The sequence below is a fragment of the Phyllobates terribilis genome, unplaced genomic scaffold (assembly GCF_046119375.1).
Source record: "Phyllobates terribilis strain yellow unplaced genomic scaffold, ASM4611937v1 Scaffold_1__5_contigs__length_1240528914, whole genome shotgun sequence".
Lineage (NCBI taxonomy): Eukaryota > Metazoa > Chordata > Amphibia > Anura > Dendrobatidae > Phyllobates > Phyllobates terribilis.
Window position 1 is genome coordinate 235451548 of NW_027362761.1, and position 25042 is coordinate 235476589.

General features: G+C 40.3%; 1 protein-coding gene across 3 annotated transcripts in view; it reads left to right on the forward strand.

Moving 5' to 3' along the window:
• CARMIL3 (capping protein regulator and myosin 1 linker 3) overlaps window positions 1-25042 on the forward strand; it is a 116484-nt gene that overhangs the window by 10068 nt on the left and 81374 nt on the right. For all 3 annotated transcript variants that reach the window (XM_073671082.1, XM_073671084.1, XM_073671083.1), the window contains exons 3-7: window positions 5885-5935; window positions 8522-8581; window positions 9594-9712; window positions 11407-11507; window positions 24634-24704. In XM_073671082.1, the coding sequence (XP_073527183.1) occupies window positions 5885-5935; window positions 8522-8581; window positions 9594-9712; window positions 11407-11507; window positions 24634-24704 (402 nt within the window). The remainder of the gene's footprint in view (window positions 1-5884; window positions 5936-8521; window positions 8582-9593; window positions 9713-11406; window positions 11508-24633; window positions 24705-25042) is intronic.

Genomic DNA, 25042 nt, shown 5'->3' on the forward strand with positions numbered 1-25042 from the left:
AGAAGTAATTAGGCTTTGGTTGTCCAATAGTGAACAAACACTTTAAGGATCTCCAGTTGCAAGGCGAAATATTACATAACGGGGTGGTCCACTACTCGGGCAACCTCTTCTCAATCTGTAGGTTTGCCCCCCAGTAAAATAACAACACTTATACTCACCTGCGGTGCCGTTCCAGGGTTGTTGGCACTGCCTCTCCTGGGGCTCTCGTGACATTTTTATGTCATGTGATCCCTGAGCCAATCATTGGCTGCTTCACTCTCTCTCACAGTCATGCAATGATCTAGTACAAAATTGCAGTTCTGATATCATACCTTAATCCCTGTTATCACATGATCAGTCGAGTGGTCAACAGCAAGTTAATTTTACATTGCTTTCTGCTGACCACTCCACAGATAGGATTTAATAGCCTTTCATAAGCTTTTGATAATCCTACATTTCTTCCTTCTTGTCTAAGAGTTATAGGGTATTCTTTAGATGCCCCATACAGTAAATCTGATGCAGTCACTACATAGATACTTGCATATTTATCCACACTCAGCACACACATGGAAGGACACCTATGCATGCTTACTACATACAGGGATCCACCCTCAGTCATACGTAGTATCATACACATGCCACTCACCACACTTAGGTGAGCACATATAAGTAAGCTGACAATACAGTCACTACACATGTACGTTGGAAGTAAACAAAGTAATGGTGTCCCACCTAATTACTAGTGAGGTCAGTACTGCGTCTAGGAGCAAAAGATAGATGCAGGAGGTCTGCCATTGACCAGCCTTTAGCCTTCGGCAGGTTGAGTAGTTCCTGCAACTGAAAGATGTGCAGATCAATTTGTTCTATTCTCTTGATATAACCAGTAGAATGCAATAGAGAAATCGTTTCCACTTCGATTACCAAAATGTGAATCACAAACTCAGCAAATCAATTCATTGTGTGGGGGAACTGATGGAAAATCGGACGTATATCTCAAATTAGTTGGATCAATTTTCTAATCTCTATTTGTGACTTTTAAACCATCGTTTCCTTGGAGCATATTCTAGTGAGTCCGTATAACTTTTCCCTGATATTACATTACCCAGCATTAAACATTTGCTCTCCAGACTGTAACTATATCTATGTTGGGACAGGTTTTTTTCAACTCCATTAGTTGTGTAAATTGATTTAAAAACAGTTAATTTACCGAACTTAAAAATGCCAAGTCCTAAAATTAATGTCTCCATTAATACCATATTGTTTTAGGTCCAGCATTCTGTCCTGAGGTTTTCAGTTCATGATATTGGACTAATAGAGTTATAAAAGTTTTGTGCATGGATGGAAATTCTAGGTATCTCCATAAACTTGCGTCCAAAGCTGCCCATGCACACATAATCATTCGGCTGGCAGCCGTCTCCCATGTTTTATAAGTGAGACATCTGAGTGCAGTCGGATGTACTCGCACATAGTCAATTGAGAAGATGGAGAAAAAAAGCACTCCTATCAAAATTGTTATCCTCTTAATATATCGCAATCATATGATATAGCACTGTGTACTTACAATTGCTCATTTTGCTGTTCTACCCAGTTAATACTTCTCATTTCCATTAGGTCTATCACATCACATGATTAAAAACTGACTAGCTGAATCCTTCTAAGCTCCATGTAGAAACAGGAGGTCAATTTTCCCTGTATGAGTCATGAGTCACTGCAAAAGTCCCTGGCAGGGGGGGGGGAGCAGCTGGGTCAGGAGTTGAAGAGGGGAATGATTTATGCAGGGATAAGAGACTTCCTGTTTCTACATAGAGCAGAGAAAAGAGAAGAATTAACTGGGTAAAAGGCAAAATGAGCAATTGTAAGTACACAGTGCTATATAATATGATGATTGCCATATATTAAGAGGATACAAACCTTGTTGGGAGTTCTTCTTTAAGATAGAATATTGTTTTAACGTTAGCTTAGAATCATGGTTATTGCTTCATTATTATCCCAGTTTCTCTTCAAACAATAACAATACATTTATTGCTTTCTTAAAGAAGTTGTTCCATGAGGACACTTGGATAAACTCTAAAACTTATACACTGCTCAAAAAAATAAAAGGAACACTCAAATAACACATCCTAGATCTGAATGAATGAAATATTCTCATTGAATACTTTATTCTGTACAAAGTTGAATGTGGTGACAACAAAATCACACAAAAATCATCAATGGAAATCAAATTTATTATCCAATGGAGGCCTGGATTTAGAGTCACCCCCAAAATTAAAGTGGAAAAACACACTACAGGCTGATCCAACTTTGATGTAATGTCCTTAAAAAAAGTCAAAATGAGGCTCAGTATTGTGTGTGGCCTCCACGTGCCTGTATGACCTCCCTACAACGCCTGGGCATGCTCCTGATGAGGTTGCGGATGGTCTCCTGTGGGATCTCCTCCCAGACCTGGACTAAAGCATCCGCCAACTCCTGGACAGTCTGTGGTGCAACGTGACGTTGGTGGATGGAGTGAGACATGATGTCCCAGATGTGCTCAATCGAATTCAGGTCTGGGGAACGGGCGGGCCAGTCCATAGCTTCAATGCCTTCATCTTGCAAGAACTGCTGACACACTCCAGCCACATGAGGTCTGGAATTGTGCTACATTAGGAGGAACCCAGGGCCAACCGCACCAGCATACGGTCTCACAAGGAGTCTGAGGTTCTCATCTCGGTACCTAATGGAAGTCAGGCTACCTCTGGCGAGCACATGAAGGGCTGTGTGGCCCTCCAAAGAAATGCCACCCCACACCATTACTGACCCACTGCCAAACCGGTCATGTTGAAGGATGTTGCAGGCAGCAGATTGCTCTCCACGGCGTCTCCAGACTCTGTCATGTCTTTCACATGTGCTCAGTGTGAACCTGTTTTCATCTGTGAAGAGCACAGGGCGCCAGTGGCGACTTTGCCAATCCTGGTGTTCTGTTGCAAATGCCAAGCGTCCTGCACGGTGTTGGGCTGTGAGCACAACCCCCATCTGTGGACGTCGGGCCCTCATACCACCCTCATGGAGTCGGTTTCTAACCGTTTGTGCAGACACATGCACATTTGTGGCCTGCTGGCGGTCATTTTTCAGGGCTCTGGCAGTGCTCCTCCTGTTCCTCCTTGCACAAAGGCGGAGGTAGCAGTCCTGCTGCTGGGTTGTTGCTCTCCTACGGTCCCCTCCACGTCTCCTGGTGTACTGGCCTGTCTCCTGGTAGCGCCTCCAGCCTCTGGACACTACGCTGACAGACACAGCAAACCTTCTTGCCACAGCTCACATTGATGTGCCATCCAGGATGAACTGCACTAACTGAGCAACTTCTGTGGGTTGTAGAGTCCGTCTCATGCTACCACGAGTGTGAAAGCACAACCAACATTAAAAAGTGACCAAAACATCAGCCAGAAAGCATTGGTACTGAGGTGTGGTCTGTGGTCCCCACCTGCAGAACCACTCCTTTATTGAGGGTGTCTTGATAATTGCCAATAATTTCCATCTGTTGTCTATTCCATTTGCACAACAGCATGTGAAACAGTGGACAGTTTGATTTCACAGAGGTTTGATTCACTTGGAGTTATATTCTGTTGTTTAAGTGTTCCCTTTATTTTTTTAGAGCAGTGTATATAGATGTCATAGAGATGAGTTGCCCCCTTCTAAGTCCAAAGAGTGACTTACGCATAGGAGGACTTAACATGGGCATGCTCCTGAAGTGAAATGTGTGACCACCTATAGCCACCACTAGCTATATCAGTTGAATGACAGGAGTTTCATCTACCAGATAAAATAATCTTGTGATTGTGCAGATGTGCAGACAATGATAGGCTGTTCAGCTAAAATGATCTCCAATGCTTTAAAATGGAAAGCAAAACCAGAGAGACGTGGAAGAAAACGGAAGACGGCCATTCGAATGGATTGAAGAATAGCTAGAATGGCAAAGGCTCAGCTAATGATCAGCTCCAGGATGATCAAAGACAGTCTCATGTTACATGTGAGTACTGTGACAGTTAGAAGACGTCTGTGTGAAGCTAATCTCTTAGCAAGAAGTTTCCTGCAAAGTCACACTGTTAAAAAAAAGACATGTACTGAAGCGGATACAATTTGTCAAAGAACACATAAACTGGCCTAAAGAGACATGGAGAAACATTCTGTGGACTGATGAAAGTAAAATTGTTCTTTTTGGGTCCACGGGCCACAGACAGTTCATCAGACGACTCCCAAACTCTGCATTCAAGCCACAGTACACTCTGAAGACAGTGAAGCATAGCGACGCAAGCATCATATGGGCATGTTTCTCTTACTATGGTGCTGGACCTATTTACCGCATACCAGGGGTCATGGATCAGTTTGCATATATTAAAATACTTGAAGAGCTCATGTTGCCTTACGCTGAAGAAGATATGCCCTCGATATGGGTGTTTCAACAAGACAGCGACCCTAAACACACCAGTAAACAAGCAAAATCTTGGTTCCAGTCCAACAAAATTGAGGTTATGGAGTGGCCAACCCAATCTCCGGACCTTAATAGAACACTTGTGGGGTAACATCAAAAATGCCTTTTCTGAGGCAAAGCCAACAAATGCCAAAAAAATGTGGGATGTAGTCAAAGCATCCTGGGCTGGAATAACAGTTGACAGGTGCCAGAAGTTTGTTGACTCTATGCAACATATATGTGAAGCAGTTCTAAAAAAAACTGTGGGTATACAACTAAATATTAGGTTAGTGATTCACAGGAATGCTAAATCCTCAAGAAAAGTACATATTGTGAGTTTGTAAAGACAAATTGAGACACTGCTACTTTTTAGAACAGCCCCGTGTTCATTTTTTGTTATTTTCTGTAAAATAATTAAAAATTATATACATTTCTCTTCATGTTTTGAATTAGAGAACAGTGTGCAATGTCCAAATGCATGGAAATAAAAACTAGTATAAAGATTTTGTGCTTAACTCATGTTTTTGAACACACTGCTATTATTTTGTACACTACTGTATATTGTTTGCCATTAGGAGGATCTATCACCAGATATCACAATATAAACTGCATACTTTATGATCTCTTCGATCCGTTCAGGTTGATGTACGTACCGGTAATTTGAAAACCAATGTCAGAATGGCTGTATAATCCTGATATTAAGATGCAAATTTCACGAGTCCAGCTTAAGAGTGAGGGAGTCTATGACCACCCAGCCTGCCTGACAGTTGCAGCTTATACTGAGCATTTTGAGATTTCAGCAGCAGCTGGGAGAAGAGATGCCGAGCTATCAATCTAGGTGGGCTGAGATTAAGTTCAAACTTTCAGATTGGACTATGCAGCCATTCTGATGTGGATATTCAAAATAAGTAAACCAGCTTCATCAGGTCTATGAGTTCTTTTTAATCATATATGCAGCCTGTCTTCTAGAATTTTACAATCCCAGTAGTTACACCCCCCCCCCCTTCACAGACTACAGACATTGCAGATTTTATGGCAGTCTGTAGGTAATAGTAGTTGGTAGTGACTTTATTCTACTCAGTTCTCTATTCTTCATCCTGGGACCTGTCTAGTTGGGTACACTAATCCCGACTAGTACTGCACATAGTGTACACCTACACACATATGCACACATACGCACATGTTTATTCTGCTAATGTGCATCGCATAGCATTGGTGAATTTGCTCATGTTTTAGTAAAATGAATATCATACTACAGTTTCCTAGTGACAAGCTGAGAAAATAACTATAGGACCTACCTGATTGTCTTTTCCGAGATAAACAATTCAGTGGAGTACCACAAAACAAAGTATGGAAGTTTCCATAGCAACTGATTCATTTCATTTTTTATTTTTTTTTGCCATAGTTGCATACACTCACATCTTTTAATAAAATCTGTCATATCTATGTATTTCTTCTCAGGTCACAACATGCTGGAGATTCTATATATTCTACATCAAGCTGCCAGCAAAAGTGAGTAATCGATGAACTACTGTGGGTTATTAAAAAAGAACTGCTTTTATGAAGAAAATCACTGTCGCGTCTTATCAAGAGGCAAAATATGAAGAGAAGTCAAAAGGCAGGAGAAGTCTTGGTACTGTGAACTAAACAGGTTTACATGGGCATGCAATGGCCACAACCTTTACTCAAAGAAGCCCTGCATAACTATTGTTTGTCCTTCTAGCCAGGTGGCCTGACCAAGGACATGGTTTACTGTAGATACCTTTCCAGACCTAATTGTTTATTCCCAATATGACACGTTAACAGCTACTCACAACTTTTTAAGTTCCAAAAATAGGATTTTGGAGATAGTCAAGTACAGCGCTTGGCTATGACCATCAGTCCCATAGACAATGTGTGCCTCTATTCCATTATTATGGGGCATTTAATAGCCCCGTTCTTGGGAACAGTGTGGCTCTCAGTGTTCGGACCACCAGCGATCACCATGTCCTGTGAATATGTGATATATTGCCAAACTAGTAATAACTCCTTAATCAAGAGTAATCTTATTCAGTGCTTATCCCTATTTCATAGGCAATAACTTCCCAATCGCAGTAGGTCTGGCTGCTGGGAACCACACCAATCCCAAGAACCAGGGGTTCTGAAGAGCCCCTTGTGAATGGAGCAGGGGTTTATCATGCGTACTGCTGCTTCTCTCATTCTTATGGGAGTGCCGAAGACTGGCTGAGCACAGTGCTTGGTTATCTCTGGTGATCCCTTTAAGAATAAATGGAGCAAAAGTGAACATAATCGACCAACTCTTCAGAGCCCCGATACTTAGGATCAGTTGGGGTGTCAGCAGTTAGAGCCCAGTGATTGGGACGTCTGACTGCAGGGAAACACACGGATCCCAAGAACTCAGGGTTCTGGAGAGCCCCTTATGGATGGAGCTGGGGTTTATCATGCGTACTGCCGCTCCTCTCATTCTTATGGCAGTGCCGAAGACTAGCTGAGCATAGTGCTTGGTTATCTCTGGTGGTCCCATTAAGAATAAATGGAGTAGCAAGTGAGTGTAATCGACCACCTCTGCAGAGCCCCAGTTCTCGGGATTAGCTGGGGTCCCAGCGGCTAAAACCCGGTGATCGGGGAGTTCTTCCCTATCCAATTAATAGGTGATAACTTCTAAACTTCAGAATACCCTTTTAAGTGGGCACATACAAAGCTTGGACTGTAATGCACTATGTAAATATATACATTACTGATTAAATCATTATCAGGTAATCCTTCCCTCTAAATCCAAAGAAAACATGTGTGGGTAGAAGCTAACAGTGCTCCGGGAAATACTCCTAGACTGATCTGTACACCGTCTGCAAAAGAGAGGATGAAGGAATCAGGAGGGGGTAGAGGGTGGACATGTGGCCAAACACTGAGATGAGGTCCAGTGCTGAGAGCGTCCTGCCCGACAATGTCTCTCAAATACACCAGTCAGGTTCCTGTTCTTCAGTATACTTAACTTTACCTATATCATTGTCTTCAATCTTTTCCCATTTGCTTTCAAACTTGATTGTTTCCTGGCCATCTTGCCTTCGATCTCTATTGTATTCTATATCCAAGTTCACACATTGCTGAAAATTTTTGGGCAGATTCGTTCACAAATCTGCAGGCAGAATCCGCATATGTTATTTGGAGATTTAATTGTGGATTTAGCTTCGGATTTCATCTTACTCCAATACAATGCATATAACAGGGTGAAATCCACTATGAAGATCCTCACAACAATGAGCACGATGCAGATATGAAATCCACACCATGCTTTAGGCCACATTCACACGTTGAGTATTTGGTGAGTTTTTTCCATCAGTATGTGTAAGCCAGAACCAGGAGTGGGTGATAAATACAGAAGTGGTGACGTGTTTCTATTATACTTTTCCTCTGATTGTTCCTCGCCTGGTTTTGACTTAAAAATACTGATATAAAATACTGATCGTAGGAAAATAGCCTTAAAGGGAATCTGTCACCAAGTTCTTGCTATCTGATCTGAGAGCAGCATGATGTAGGGGCAGAGACCCTGGATCTAGTGGTATCACTTATTGGGTTGCTTGCTGCAGTTTTGATAGCATCATTGTTTTCTTTGCTGCAGATCTAGCGGTTCTCTGAATGTTCAGCTCTGTATAACTCCGCCCCCACACCACTGATTGGCAGCTTTCTGTGTACTCTATGCATTGACAGAAAGCGGCTAATCAGTGGTGGGGATAGGGTTACACAGAGCAGGAGGACTACATGGCACCAGACAACTAGTCCTCTAGTGATAATCTTCTGATAAAACACTGATTTTATTGAAATTACAGCAAGCAGCCCAGTAAGTGACACATCACTAGAATCAGGGTCTATTCTCCTACATCAGGCTGCTCTCAGCTTAGGTGGCAAAGACCTGCTGACAGATTCCCTTTAATTTTCATGTGGACTTTTTCAGCAATGTGTGAATGAGATTTTAAGAACCACAGTTCCTTGTATTGTATTATAAATTTCTGCAGATTTGTGGTGTGGAAATCCACAGCAAATCCTGAATCCTCTTAGCCTAATAGTGACCTTGACGTTTCCATTTATTTATTTTTTTAGATTGAAAGCTCCTTCAGTGTTCTGGAAATACGATGTCTCACAGCTATCAGTCTTAGCCAGGTACTGAGTATGTATAACCATTGTTGAGCAGTGATATTGACCTTCCTAGTCAATATTACAACATTATCATTAAAGGGGTATTCCCATCTCTAAGATCCTATCCCAATATGTAGTAGGTGTAATAATAATAATATTAGAAAATACCTCCAATTAGAAGTGGAGTATAGTTCTTCTGATTTGCTATTGTGCTTTCCCCATGTGCACGGCATTGCAGGAGCTTAGGTATCCATGGTTATGACCACAGTAATAGTAACAGTTTGTTAGTTGTTAGTGGTCATAACCATGGATACCTAAGCTACTGCAATGCCCTGCACATGAGGTAAGCGACATAGAGAATCAGAAGAACTATACTACATTTCTAATTGGAGGAATTTGCTAATATTACTATTATTACACCTACTACATATTGTGATAGGATCTTGGAGATAGGGATACCCCTTTAAGTTCCCCTAACTGTTACCTCACTACTCCCATCCAGTTCTTTTTTTTTAATCAAATGTTTTTTCTTGAAGATTTTCAAGTTTAAAGACATTTACAAACAAAATGAAAAACAAACTCCGCTTTCCAACCCCTCCCGCAACGCAGAATAACAAGTCATATCCAAGTGCAAAAAATAGACTACAGTTCCATAAAGGAGAGAATATCATACTTAGTTGATTATCGTTAACTTATTGAAACAGAAATTAAAGAAAGATGAGTACCGGTATGCTGGAAAAAGTACCACCAAGAAATATATTGTATCTAAAATGAAGGCCGAGTATTCAGAAAAGACCTAACGGTGTCTCTGTAGAGACCCTGATCCATCAATCCAGTTTTTCAAATGTTGTAATAACATTCCCTTTTAAATAGATGCCTCTTTCCATCCAGTTCTTAATATTACATGTATCAGATAGAATTGTGGATCTGATACATATAGTAGTAATGTAAAATTGAGATAATTCTACCCTATATGCCACTATTGTCTGTCTTTGATGCCTTCATGCTGCCATTACTGTTTCCTATCCTCTTGCAGATACTTATTGAAACAGAGAAGGGAAGCTTCCAACTGACCCTCAGCGCTCAGAATACGGATCAGCTGATTAACGGCATCCAGGCCACTCTGTCCAAAATATTTCCCACTCCAGATACAGTGTAAGTTCCCATTTGGAAGTGACACCAGATCCTTGCCTTGTGACAAGCATCGTCTTAATTAGAGCTCAGCACAGTCGATTGGGAATTCTTTAATTGCAGTTTGCAGGTCGCTGTAGTAAGAAGTGAGATGATATAGATAATCTTTCAGATGTAATAAATACTATGCTGGTATTTCAGATATTAGCAGCTGCCTACACTGCTTATTGGAGTGATGATTAGGATTGTACTTCTCTGTGGTTCTTCTGCATTTCTGACACAATCGTAGATACTCTGTGTGCTGCGCCATATAGCACATCATTACTTGCTTCTATAATAACTCCATATGGAGAAAGCCACATTCTTTTTTCTGTTAAATTCATCCAGAATCCAACAAAAAAAAACCTCAATAAGTCTTGTGTATGAAATAGGAGATATGCAGGGGTATAGTAAGACCCCATAGCAGTTTATGGATCACACCTTGAAGGAAATGTATCATCAGAAAATGACCTATTGTTTAAATGAGGTTTTTGTGTTAAACATATATTTTTAATATTTTACAATCTAGATTAAGAAAAAAAAATCTTGCAATTTTAACTCTGGCCATTGAGGCTATTTTAGACATCCTGTTTTTTTATTGAAGACTTTTCTGCAGGCTCATTATCATCACTGGTAGGATTATAATGACAGGTGACACCTCTATACACAGCTGCTAACACAGGATCGCCATATTCCCCCTCCCTTCCCGATGAGAATTGCTCATGTTCATCGGATGCTTCCATACAAAATATAGGGTCTGAGTCTGGTTATTGATGCTAATGTACATGTGAATTTCCTGAAAGAAAAGGCAGTAGAAGTGTAGAATAGCCCATGTGGCCAGTGAGAAAATGGCAAGATTTTATTTGAATATATATCATAATAAAAAAACATTACTAAAAAAAACAACGCAAAAACAATTTACATAAAAACCTTCAATTAAACAATGTGTCATTTTCTATGACACACTACCTTTAAGGTTCCATACAACTAATGGACCGCAGATTGATTTTTTTTGGAAAACACACTATGAAAGTACTTGCATATTTGAATACCATATATATCCACTGACCCTAAATAGGATTCATAAGTCTATATACTTTGATTCAAATACAGTTCATATCTTAAAAAGTACCCGTCGCTTTAATTTTTATTTCATAATTTAATAATACACATGAAAATAAGAAACTGCGTAATATATCTTATCAGAGAAATTTGCTTCATCTTTCTCCTGGACTGATGTTTCACTCTCAGTTCATGGGTAAAATCTGTATTCAGTGAAGACAGATTTTCACAATATTGAGATAGGAGATGACAGCTGGGGCCTTTACAATTCTACAAAGAGGTTATTGGGAGGAGCAAGGAGTAGATAGAGGCAGACGCAGACATCCTGCTCCAATTTCTATAGAACATTGTCAACAATACCTGCCGTTTCCTATGGGAGAATCTGTCTTCACTGAATACAGATTTTACCTGTGAGTTGAGAATTTTGAGAATGAAACATCAGTCCTGGTGGAGAAAGGAGCTGATTTCTCTGATAAGATATATTACAAAGTTTCTTATTTTCACATGTACTATTGATTTAGGAAAAAATAAATCAATAAAATGACAACTACTCTTTAACATTTACTGACCTACTTTTTCTGTGCTCCTCGCTCCTTCTTTTTGCTATTATGCACTAGATGTCTGGTCAGGCGACAATATCCCGAGTCTGCGGACAGTTCACGAAATTCATCTCCAAACTCCGACTCTACTGGGCTTCCTCCTACCCCTGGGATCTGCGGTGAGACATTTTATACATCAGTACATAGATGATATTTCATTATCAGGCTTCTTTCCTCATCTTTTTGATGTGTTACTGTTGTATGGATACATTTTATTTACGCGCTTGTCATATTACATGCTATTTTAATGAGTACCAGGATAATATTAGTAGTCAAGATGGATGTCATAATAACTTTTTTTTTTTTATAAAAGTCATGATAAAGAATAATGATTGTGTAAGTACATGGGTAGTTTTACAGTTGGCTAAAATTTCTTCCAGCATTGTTACTTGATAAAGATGGGGGAAGGGGATTCACAATCTGGGCCTGAGGCTATCAGACGAGGGGTTGTGATAGTCTCCAAAAGACAACCCCTTTAGGGACTGTTCTCTACCTGCTATATTAGGATGAAGAGCCGCCCTTGACCAAACACAGAGACCTCTATTATTAATCCAGATTATAAGGAGTTAAGTCTGTACATTTCGTGCCAGTATTAGCTCTTGTGGGATGATTAGATGTATTCTGCCGAGCTCTTAGGATCTGCAGGAAATTGACCAAGCTCAATATTTAATTTGATATTTTTTTACTGAACCAAAAAAACCCTTAGATCTCAAATGTGAAAGATATCAGCGAGTTCAATTATACGGCCTGAAGCAAAAACTAAATATAGCTTTGTATTGCTATCCAAAAGGTGTGGTGAAAGGCTAGCTTCTGGGTACTATTGATTTACTGTATATAAAGGATCCTGCTACCTAAAGGCACGCTTACAATTTCTAAGGCTTTTAACATTACTTGTGCAGGATACCAGTCTAATTCCTCTCTGTTGTCTCATTAAAGGGGTATTCCCATCTCCAAGATCCTATCCCAATATGTAGTAGGTGTAATAATATTAATATTAGCATATACTTCCAATTAGAAATGTAGTATAGATTTTTTGATTCGCTATGTCTCATTACTCATATGCAGGGCATTCCAGGACCTTAGGTATCCATGGTTACGACCACTGATATAGTGACAGCTAGTTAGCTAGTTGCTAGAGGTCGTAACCATAGATACCTAAGGTCCTGCAATGCCTGCACATGAGGATAGAGACATAGCAAATCAAAAATACTATACTACATTTCTAATTGGAGGTATTTTCTAATAGTATTATTATTATTATTACACCTACTACATATTGGGATAGGATCTTGGAGATGGGAATACACCTTTAAGTCAACAAGCCTTGGTGCCTAAAGGGGTATTAGATCATATAACTGTTATCCCTGTGGGCATTTGCTCTGTTTAACCCACAGTTTTAATTTCACCAGTTTTCTTTCATAACCAGAGAGTGTTGAATGCTTTCTTGTATATACATATTGCCTAATGCATCTAATGTATGTTAAAGAACTGTATACAGGTGATATAAAAAGTCTACACTCCCCTCTTAAAATGCCTGGTTTTTGTCATGTAAAAAAATAATGCCAAGAAGAATCATTTCAGTACTTTTCCCACCTTTAATGTCACCCATAATCTGTACAAATCCATTGAGAATCAAACTGAAATCCTTGTAAGTGGGGAAATAACAAAAAAAACCTGTAATAATGAGGTTGCATAAATGTGAACACTCTCTTAAAATTAGGGATGTGGTAATGTGCAGAATTAGCCAATTACGTTTAAACTAATTTTAAAATAGTATTCAGTACACCGCTGCCATCATTTACAGTGATTCTGATTAACCCCATATAAAGCTTACCTGTTCTAGTAGGATTTCTTACATTTTGTTAGTTCAATTTTACAGCTAAAGCCATAGTCCGTAAAAAGCTTATAACACAGCAAAGGGATCTCATTATTGGCAGTTATCAATCAGGAGAAGGGTACAATTTTTTTTCCAAGGCATTAGATATTATGTGGACCATTGAGAAGACGTCAAAGGTCGGGTAGGGGTTTCTGTCCTTTGATGTATGGGAGCTGTAGCTGCGCGATTGCCACCGGGAGTTTGGCTTACATGTTAGCCGAGCCCCTGCTGTTTAACCCCCTAAATTCTGCAATTGATATTGATAGCAGCATTTGGATCGCTTGTAGAAGGAGGGGGCTCCCTCTCCCTTCCGATCGGCGCCCCCACAACGTCATCGCGAGGGCCTGATCGTTTTCATGGCAACCCGAAGTCGTCATGATGACCTTCGGGTCAGTCAGCTACGGCAAGCCTGTTAGCCCAAGCCAGGAGCATGGTGTAAAAGGCCTCTGTCAGCATACCACTAACAGGTAAAATGCATTGTAATGCTGGTGCATTGCAATGCATTATATCAGTGATCAGGCTGATAAAAGTCCACAAAGAGGGACTAAGTAAAAAAGTAAAAAAAAAAAAGTAAACAAAAATTGTAAAAATATATTTTTAAAATATCACAAAATAAATGTAAAAATATGAAAATAATATTATACCAATAAATAGGTATATTTATGTAAAAACCAAAATAAACCAAAAAAGTACACATTTGGTAAGGACCCCACCTATAAAACTATCACATTAGTTAACCCCTTCAGTGAACACCGTCCAAAAATAAAAATAAAATACGCAGCACAAAACTATGCTTTTTCATCATACTTGCCGAGCAAAAAGTGCAATGAAATGCGATCAAAAAATCAAATGGTAATGTAAATGGTATCACTGAAAACGTCATCTTGTCCCAGAAAAAATAAGCCACCATACAGCTACATCAGTGGAGAAATAAAAAAAAGCTATAGCTCTCAGAATAAAGCGATGTAAAAAACATTTCTTTTTCTATAGAACAGTTTTTATTGTGTAAAAGCGGCACAACATAAAAACATGATATAAATGTGGTATCGCTGTAATCGTACTGACCCGAAGAATAAAGCTGCCTTATCACTTTTACCACACGCGGAACGGCATAAAAAAACCCAAAAAAAACAATTCCTGAATTGCTTGTTTTTGTTCATTCTGCCTTCCAAAAATTGTAATAGAAAGCCATCAAAAAATGTTACCAATAAAAATGTCAACTTGAATAAACAAGCCCTAACATGACTCTGTCGGCAGAAATATAGAAAAATTATAGCTCTCAAAATATGGCCAAGAAAAGCGTCTTTTAGTGTGTGACAGCAGCCAAACATAAAAAAAACTATATAAATCTGATATCGCTGTAATCGCTCCGACCTCAAGAATAAAATCATCTAATCACTTATACGGCGTAGAAAATAAATGAAACCAATTATTTACCTGCTGTTGATTTGTTTATTCTGCCTCTCAAAATATTGCAGTAAGGCTCGGCTCACATTTATCCTGCGCTCTTCACTGAGAGCTTACAACGGGGTTTCCCTGTAAATCTAATATATGATTCAGAACCCCTGACAAAAGATTCCCTATAATGAGGCAGATGGAAACACTGTGGACGCCGTCTGACCTATGATCCAGTGTCCGTCTTTTTCAGCACGTATAAAAGCACGGTCGGCTATAGCTTTGAGCACCTCTGAAAAGAAAGACAACGCTGAACAGAGGCCAGACGGAGTCCAGAGTAACTCTGCTCCCTCATTATAGTGAATGGATCTCTCAGGCGTTTCTTCTGAATCATGTCATTCAGAGATTTAGATGGAAACCCCAATGTAAGTGCTCAGTGTAGAGCGCAGGATACATGTGATCTAAAATGTTATGTAAAATGTTCCCAATGAAAGCTTCAACTCAATCCACAAAAACGCCCCCACTCAGGTCCATCATCTGGCAATGGCAATATAGGGAGCTTACTTTTTACTGGTATCACAAAGGCTCTGGAAAAGCACTATGGCTCCTCGCCCCCCAAAAGAAATCCATTGAATTCTATACTCCCAAATCCAAATGCCCCACAGTTTGCCTAAACCACATTTAGCATCCACATGTTTGGCATTTTTGTAGCGATGAGAGCCCGCTTAATTTACGGGGTGCATGTCTCCAGAATCACGAGCTGAGCACAATGTATGGGCACTACAATGTACTGGGCACTACAATGTAGTGCCTCTACAATGGCAGATTTGGAATTTTCACTCTACAACATTCACTGCTGCTCTTTTCTGGAAAACACCCATGGAGTCAAAAATGTCACTAGACCTGTAGATAAATTACAAGAGGGGTGTAATTTCCAAAGTGGGGTCACTTGAGGGCTCTGTATATGGAGACCGCAAACTACTTTATGATAATTTGTTCTCCAAGAGTCAAATAGCAGTCCGTCCCTCCCGAATCTCGCTGTGTGGCTAAGCAGTACTGTACAGCCACATACATTATGGAGTATTGCCACGGTCAGCAGAAATTGTGTGACAAATTTTGGTACAATTTTTACCCATTTCTATGTGTGAAAATGTAAAATCTGGGGTTAAACAAACTTTTTGTGGCTAAAATGTAATTAGTTTTTCTTCACTGCCCAATGGTATAAAATTCTGGGACACACCTGTCTTGTCAGTATGTTCACTGCACGCTTATATGAATTAATTGAGAAATTTAGTTTGTAAAATGGGGTCACTTATGTAGGGGTTCTGCTGTTATCGCACATCTGGGACTCTGCCAATGTGACATGCACCGTCAAACCATTCCAGCAAAATCTGAACTACAATATGGCGCTTCTTTCCTTCTGAGCTTTGCACTGTGCCTCAAAATATTTTTTTTAACACATAGGGGGTATTGGCGTACTCAGGAAACATTGCGTAACAAATTGTACAGTTCATTTTCTCCTATTATCACATTTGAACTTTGAAACTTGGGGCCAAAGCAACATTTTAATGGAAAAAATGGTAATTTTCCAATGACTCAACCCAATGTTATTAAATTCTGTGAATCGCCTGAGGGTTAAAAGTGCTCACTACACCCTTAGATGAATTCCTCAAGAAGTGTAGTTTCCAAAATGGGGTAAATTATGGGGGTTTCTGCTGTTTTGACATGTCAGGGACTATTCAAATGTGCAATGGCATCCGCAATCTAATCCAGCCAAAATTGCGCTTCAGAATTCAATTGGCGCTCCTTCCGAGCCCTGATGTGTGCCCAAAAAGTATTTATCCACCACAAATTGGGTATCGGCGTACTCAGGAGAAATTGCACAACAGATTTTGGGGTCCATTTTCTCTTCTTACCCTTGTGAAAATAAAAAATTTGAGGCTAAAGTAACAAATGTGATTTTTTATTTTCACTGTTCAACATTATAAAATTCTGTGAAGCATCTGTAGGTTCAAGGTGCCCACCACACCTCTAAATTCCTTGAGGGGCGCAGTTTCCTAATGTGACCTGGCGTCCGCTATCTATTCCAGCCAAAATTGAGCTCCAAAAGTCAAATGGTGCTCCTTCCCTTGCGAGCACTGTCGTATGCCCAAACAGTAGTTTTCCCCACGTATGGGGTATCGGTGTACTAAGGAAAAATTGCTCAACAAATTATACAGTCCATTTTCTCCTGTTACCCTTGTGAAAATGAAAAATTTGGGACTGAAGCAACATTTTTGTGGGAAAATTAGATTTTTTATTTTCACGGTTCAACGTTCTGTGAAGCATATGTGGGTTCAAGGTTCTCACCACACCTCTAAATTCCTTGAGGGGTGCAGTTTCCAAAATGGGGTCACTTGTGTTTTTTTTTCACTTTTTAGGCACATCAGGGGCTCTGCAAATGCGACATGGCATCTGCTATCTATTCCAGCCAAAATTGCGCTCTAAAAGTCAAATGGTGCTCCTTACCTCCTGAGCCCTGCCATGTGCCCAAACAGTAGTTTTCCCCCACGTATGGGGTATCAGTGTACTTTGGAGAAATTGCTCAACAAATTGTATAGTTCATTTTCTCCTGTTACCCTTGTGAAAATGAAAAATTTAGGAATGAAGCAACATTTTTGCGGGAAAAATTAGATTTTTTATTTTCATGGTTCAATGTTATGAAATTCTGTGAAGCACCTGTGAGGTCAAGGTGCTCATCACACCTCTAAATTCCTTGAGGGCTGCAGTTTCCAAAATGGGATCACTTGTGGGGGTTTCCACCGTTCAGGCACATCAAGGGCTCTGCAAGCCCGACATGTCGTTTACTGTCTATTCCAGCCAATTTTTTAGCTCCAAAATTTGAATGGTGCTCCTTCCCTTCCGAGCCCTGCCATGCGATCTAGCGGTAGTTTTGCACCACATATGGGTTATTGGTGTACTCAGGAGAGACATGCACAACAAATTCTACTGTTCATTTTTTCCTCTTACTCTTTTGAAAATGCAAAATTTGAGGCTAAAGCAATATTTTCGTGGGAAAAAGTAAAATTTTAATTTTTTCCTTCCATATTCTTTTAATTCCAGTGAAGTCCCGGAAGGGTTAATAAACTTCTTGAATGTGGTTTTGAGTGGTATAGTTTTCAAAATGGTGTCACTTTTGGGTATTTCCTGTCACATATTCCCCTTGAAGCCACTTCAAATGGGATGTGGTCATTAAAAAAATTGGTTTTGTAAATTTTGTTGGAAAAATTATAAATTGCTTATAAACTTTTAACCCTTTTAACTTCATAACAAAAAATGTTTAAAAACTACGCTAATGTGAAGTAGACATGTGGTAAATGTTATTTATTAATTATTTTGTGTGATATAACTATCTGATTTAAGGGCATAAAAAATAAAATTTTGAAAATTGCAACATTTTCAATTTTTTTTGTCAAATTTTCATAAATAAATGCAAATCATATCCACCGAAATTTACCACTAACATGGAGTACAATGTGTCATGAAAAAAACAATACAAAAATCTCTGGGATGTGCTGAAGCGTTCCAGATTTCTAACGTCATAAATTGATACTGGTCAGAATTGAAAAAATTGGCCTAGTCAGGAAGGTGAAAACAGGCAGGGGGGGGTGAAGGGGTTAAATTTAGCATCATAGTGACATTACGTAGAACTGGATGTCCCTTAAAGATTGATGAAAAGACAACAAAAAAAATGGGCCAGGAGGCTGCCAAGAGATCTACAGCAACATTAAAGAGCTGCAGAAATTTCTAGAAAATACTGCTTGTGTACTGCATGTGACAACAGTCTCCTGTGTTCCTCATATGTCTGGCCTGTGGGATAGGGTGGCAAGATGGAAGCCTTTTCTTAAAAAGAAAGACATCCAAGACCGGCTATGAATTGCCAAATCCAGATCTGCCAAAAAGATTTGGGAAAACGTTTTCCCGTCCGATGAGACCAAGGTTGATCTTTTTGGCCATCATTTCAAAAGGTATGTTTGGCACAAAGCCATCACTGCTCATCACCAAAACAACAGCATAACCATAGTGAAGTATGGTGGAGGCAGCATTATGCTTTGGGGCTGTTTTTAAGCAGCTGGAACTGGGGAGTTAGTCAAGGTACAGGGAATTATGAATTGTTCCAAATATCAGTCAATTTTGCAACAAAACCTTCAGGCCTCTGCTAAAAAGATGAAAATGACGAGAAATTTCACCTTACAGCACAACAACCCTAAGCATTTCTCAAAATACAAAAAAGAATGGCTTCATTAGGAGAAGATTAAAGATTTGGAATGGACAAGCCAGAGTCCAGATCTAAATCTAACTGAAAATATGTCGATTGCCCTGAAGAAGGCGCTGTACACATCAGAGAGATTTGGAGTGCTACTTCAACGATGAGTGAGCAAAGATTGCCACTTTTAAATGTGTGATGCTGGTAGACTCCTACTCAGAAGGACGGAATGTTGTCATAAATTCAAAGAGTACTTCAACAAAGTATTAGTTTAAGGGTGTGCATATTTATGCAACCAGGTTATTTTAGTTCTTTATTTTTCTTTTTCTTTTTCTACCAGAAAAGATTTCAGTTTACTTTTCAATTGAATCATACAGATTATAGGTGACTTAACAAGTGGAAAAAAAATTCTGAAATGATTATTCTTGCTATAATTTTTTTTAAATGACAAAAAGCTGGCATTCTACCAGGGGAGTGTAGACTTTTTATATCCACTAAAAGTGTGTTATCTATATAACTGGATGTGTCCTCATATGTTCAAATCTACATAGGGTTAACACACTTTATTGATTGCTGTAATGGTTAAAATACATTGTGGTTGGGACTGGTGACGTTCACTATTCACAGTCAGTCATCTTAGTTTTCTAGCGTAACTGAATGGTATGCAAGAGTTTCGCCCCCAGGAGCTTTGTCTGTAGGAAAGTGCGGTATTTTACAACTGAATTTTTGTTTTCTACCCGCCTGTTACCGCGCTTCTGTCCTACCACTTGCCTCATTGTATTCTAAATTTAGCCTTGCCATTTCTTCTTTTACTGTTCGTGACTCATCTGTAGTATTTTTCCACCTATGCTTTATCAAGTGTGTTGCTTGAAATGGCACACAAATATGTGCCGTTCAGAGCTACAATTTTGAGTATTTCTTGTATTTTTCTACTTATTTTGATTTACCTGTGTTTACCAAAAATGTACTATTTTAAATACAGCAAGTATGAGAAGTGATCTTTTAAAAAAGGTTTTTATATTTTATAGTTATGCACATTCTTTTTCCAAAAGTGAAAGAGACCAGGTAAAGACATTGGCATTAAGTTATAAACGACAGCAAAATATAAGATTTATTATTAGTGGCAAATGTGATAACAACGAATATGTAAATAAGATATTATAATAATTAGACCAACGAAAGGTACAGAAAGAGAAAAGAAAGGGAACAAAAAGCGATATTATCAGGACTTCACAGTATTGTCAGAAAATTACCTATTGTTTAAAGCAGATTTCATCTTGTGTCGTGTGCATTGTGAGCAGGGTCAGCAGTCAGTTCATTCTTACCAGAATACGGCTGCATTAAATAGTAACACCTCTATTATAACGCTGGAGGCATAGAAGACAGGATTGCGCCATTGACAATAATGTTGTCCGGCTTTAGGCTACAAGTCACAGAGTGACTGCAGGCTTGAGAATCAATAAAAAAGCACACACTGTGCGCTATAAGGATTCTCCTGTGCCGGGAGCGGCGAGGGCGTGACCACAAGTATGTGATCTGCATATATGCGGTCACATGCCGACTAGACGTGCACATCCTCGCACAATGCTAGTGTATTGTGTGAGGTCAGAAACGTCTAGTAGTGTGGCCAAAAGTATACAAACTGCTTTACCAACTGCCAGGGCTGCCACTAGAAATTTTGGGGCCCCATGCTGTCAAAATTTCCAGGCCCCCTTGAGACTCCTCCCAGGCTCCACCCCAGCTCTGCCTCCAGCCCTTGAACCTTCCACAGTCCCACCGCCCACTCCTAGAAAAACTCCACTTCTGCTCCACGTCCTCACCAATCACTCATTAATAGTTCCCATCGAACACCAGACCGCATACAGTGGGGAAAAAAATTATTTAGTCAGCCACCAATTGTTCAAGTTCTCCCACTTAAAAAGATGAGAGAGGCCTGTAATTGACATCATAGGTAGACCTCAACTATGAGAGACAAAATGAGAAAACAAATCCTGAAAATCACATTGTCTGATTTGGAAAGAATTTTTTTTCAAATTTTGGGGGTAAATAAGTATTTGGTCATTTACAAACAAGCAAGATTTCTGGCTCTCACAGACCTGTAACTTCTTCTTTAAGAGGCTCCTCTGTCCTCCACTCATTACCTGTAGTACTGGCACCTGTTTGAACTTGTTATCAGTATAAAAGACACCTGTCCGCAACCTCAAACAGTCACACTCCAAACTCCACTATGGTGAAGACCAAAGAGCTGTCGAAGGACACCAAAACAAAATTGTAGCCCTGCACCAGGGTGGGAAGACTGAATCTGCAATAGGCAAGCAGCTTGGTGTGAATAAATCAACTGTGGGAGCAATAATTAGAAAATGGAAGAAATACAAGACCACTGATAATCTCCCTTGATCTGGGGCTCCACACAAGGTCTCACCCCGTGGGGTCAAAATGATCTCAAGAACGGTGAGAAAAAATCCCAGAACCACACTGGGGGACCTAGTAAATGACCTGCAGAGAGCTGGGACCAGCGTTACACAGGCTACCATCAGTAACACACTACGCCGCCAGGGACTCAGATCCTGCAGTGCCAGACGTGTCCCCCTGCTTAAGCCATTACATGTCCGGGCCCATCTGAAGTTTGCTAGAGAGCATTTGGATGATCCAGAAGAGTATTGGGAGAATGTCATATGGTCAGATGAATCCAAAGTAGAAAAGTAGAACTGTTTGGTAGAAACACAGCTCGTCGTGTTTGGAGGAGAAAGAATGCTGAGTTGCATCCAAAGAACACCATACCTACTGTGAAGCATGGGGGTGGAAACATCATGCTTTGGGGCTGTTTCTCTGCCAAGGGACCAGGATGACTGATCCGTGTACATGAAAGAATGAATGGGGCCATGTATCGAGAGATTTTGAGTGCAAACCTCCTTCCATCAGCAAGGACATTGAAGATGAAACGTGGCTGGGTCTTTCAGCATGACATTGATCCCAAGCACTCCGCCAGGGCAACGAAGGAGTGGCTTCGTAAGAAGCATTTCAAGGTCCTGGAGTGGCCCAGCCAGTCTCCAGATCTAAACCCTATAGAAAACCTTTGTAGGGAGTTGAAAGTCCATGTTGCCCAGCGACAACCCCAAAACATCACTGCTCTAGAAGAGATCTGCATGGAGGAATGGGCCAACATACCAGCAACAGTGTGTGCCAACCTTGTGAAGACTTATAGAAAACGTTTGACCTCTGTCATTGCCAACAAAGGATATATAACAAAGTATTGAGATGAACTTTTGTAATTGACCAAATACTTATTTTCCACCAAAATTTGAAAAAAAAATTCTTTCCAAATCAGACAATGTGATTTTCAGGATTTGTTTTCTCATTTTGTCTCTCATAGTTGAGGTCTACCTATGATGTCAATTACAGGCCTCTCTCATCTTTTTAAGTGGAAGAACTGGCACAATTGGTGGCTGACTAAATACTTTTTTTCCCCACTGTACATAGCCAGCAGCTCTTATTTTGGCCAAAAGATTTTTTAAGCCGCTGCACGACAAGGAGACTCTTCTTGCCGGACCCTACTCTACTGTAACCTAATAAACATTTATTAAAATACTCTTTTTTTAGGTATATTTTATTTATTTTTCTATAAGGGAATGTGTCACATGCATTTTTTTTAACTAATTGTAACCAGATTGTGATTTTTTTTTTTTTAGAATCTGTATTTCTGATTGCAGATTCCATCAATCATTCCCTCCCCTCCTCAACCAAAATGTATAAGTTCCTGGAGAATCCTGAGCGCTGCCGCCTGATGTTGTAATTCAGCATTTGGTTTTGCAGCATCGCTCAGGATCATCCAGTAGCTTATAAGTTTTGGTTGGGGGTCGGAAGGGGGGAGGGAGGGAATGATTGTATCATACAATCACGCACAGAAATGGTGGACAAATTAATACATGGACTTAAGTTAGCTACTCATATAGCCAGTGGCGCCACCGGTGCGCCCCCCGCCCACTCAAGAAGAATCTAATGGCCGCCTCAGCTTGCCCACCACCGCCACCTGCCCACCGCCACTGCCTTAGCCTGCCCGCCGCCACTGCCTTAGCCTGCCCGCCACCGCAGCTTGCAATCACCGAATTAATAAATGTAAACAGGGTATATTATTGCATATATATTCACCGATTATACACTACTAAACATATCTTTATTGGTAGTCATTAAAAACCTATAAATTCTAGGATATAAATACAAATACACCTCAAAACATAACTCAAAGTGATAATATAAAAACATTATCAAATAGTCAAGAGTAAAGGGGGAAGGGGAGGCCACCCCATTTAGCAACTACTCGTCCCTACCTGTCTGCGGAAGTTGGCACCCTCTTGAAACAAAATTGGCACCCCCGCTCTGCAGCCACTCAACAGCCTCCACTCAGCAGCCTCCCCTCACCAGCCTCCCCCACATCCCCTCATCAGCCTCCCCTCCCTCACTAGCATACCCTCCCTCACCAACCTCCCCTCCCTCATTAGCCTCCCCTCCTTCAGCAGCCTCTCCTCCTTTAGCAGCCTCCCCTCCCTCACCAGCATCCCCTCAGCCGCCTCCCCTCCCTCACCAGCATCCTCTCAGCAGCCTCCCCTCCCTCACCAGCATCCTCTCAGCAGCCTCCCCTCCCTCACCAGCATTCCCTCAGCAGTCTCCCCTCCTTCATCAGCCACCCCTCCTTCAGCAGCTCAGCGCAACACACACAGTTACCGCCCACCGCCGACCCCGCAACACATGTGGCACACTGCTGCTCTGCTCCGGATTGAAGATGAGCACACAGCTTGTCACATGACCAGGACCATGATGCACACGGCCATGGATTAAAGGTACAGCGCTCATTTCCGTCCGCCAGGTGCATCATGCGCCGAGCTGCTGTCTCTAAGGGCCCGGTAAGCAGAAGCAAAGAGAGGGGGGGGCCCTGAGCTGTGGGCTTGGGGCCCGGACTGGCGTGCCCCCCCTTTTTGCTTCTGCTCACCGGGCCCCATACAGCAGTAAGGACAGTAATGCCCTGATGGCGGCACTGCCACCTGCCTCCAGCACCAGAGAATCCTCACAGCGCAGAGAGATCAGCTCATCCTGACACTTCTTCTACAGTGACCTCTACACATGTTAGAGGGAATGCAGACAATTCTCGATTTAAGCCTTAAACTTACCACTTAGCCACAGTATGGAATGTCTGTTGGGCATTGCCCCATGAGTATTTTTCAAGGTGCATAAAATAAATGCAAGGGTTTATTTCCATTCATTTTATAAACTGATGTACAGAGAAGTTTGGAAGCCTGAAATCTTTCCTAGTCTCAAAGAAATTTTATTCTTGCAGGAGTCTTGACTATACATATGCCGATTTTTGCCAATCACGACACAAAACCAATTCTATTTATGATAGAGTATAACTGGTTAATAAGCTGCACATTACACTGTTTCAATTTGGGATAATAACACTCAAATAACTAAACCATATTATCCCTGTATCATGTATGTCTTCCAACAAGAGGGAGTAGATGCATTTGCTCAATTTGTGAAGAGCAAAAGTTTTTTATATTTTATTTTATATTATTCTGAAAGGCAAATTTTGCGGGACATATATTTATTTAATACATTTATTTCCTAGTATGAAATTAGGCTTTTATATAATGGATAAGACTACAAGAAAATATCAAATGAATTTTAATTTAAAAAAATTAATCAGTAATAGTTACAATATTCTTTTCATCAGGTGGTTTTTCAGAGACATATGCCGCCCTTTGTGACTATAATGGCGTTTGTTGCAGAGAAGAGGTTCAGTGGGTAAGTGATATGTAACAAGCTTTCATGGAATGAATAAGTAAACCCTTTCTGTCAATGTTGGCAAAATTACTGCAGATATCATCTGGGCTAACACTGTTTAAAAAAGCAATTCTACTGCATGAGAGTAAGAACTTATCCAGTCATGGCTGACCATCAATCATTTATGCAACCTAGAAGTGAATGAATGAATTAAATATTTAATTGAATAGCATCTATAACATTCTCTCTCTTTATGCTTTAAAAACTATTTACTTGGGAATACCTCATCCTATAAATACATTTATTCCTCCCCCCATTCCATAATTTTCTACTCTTTCATTTTTGTATTTTTGAAGGTT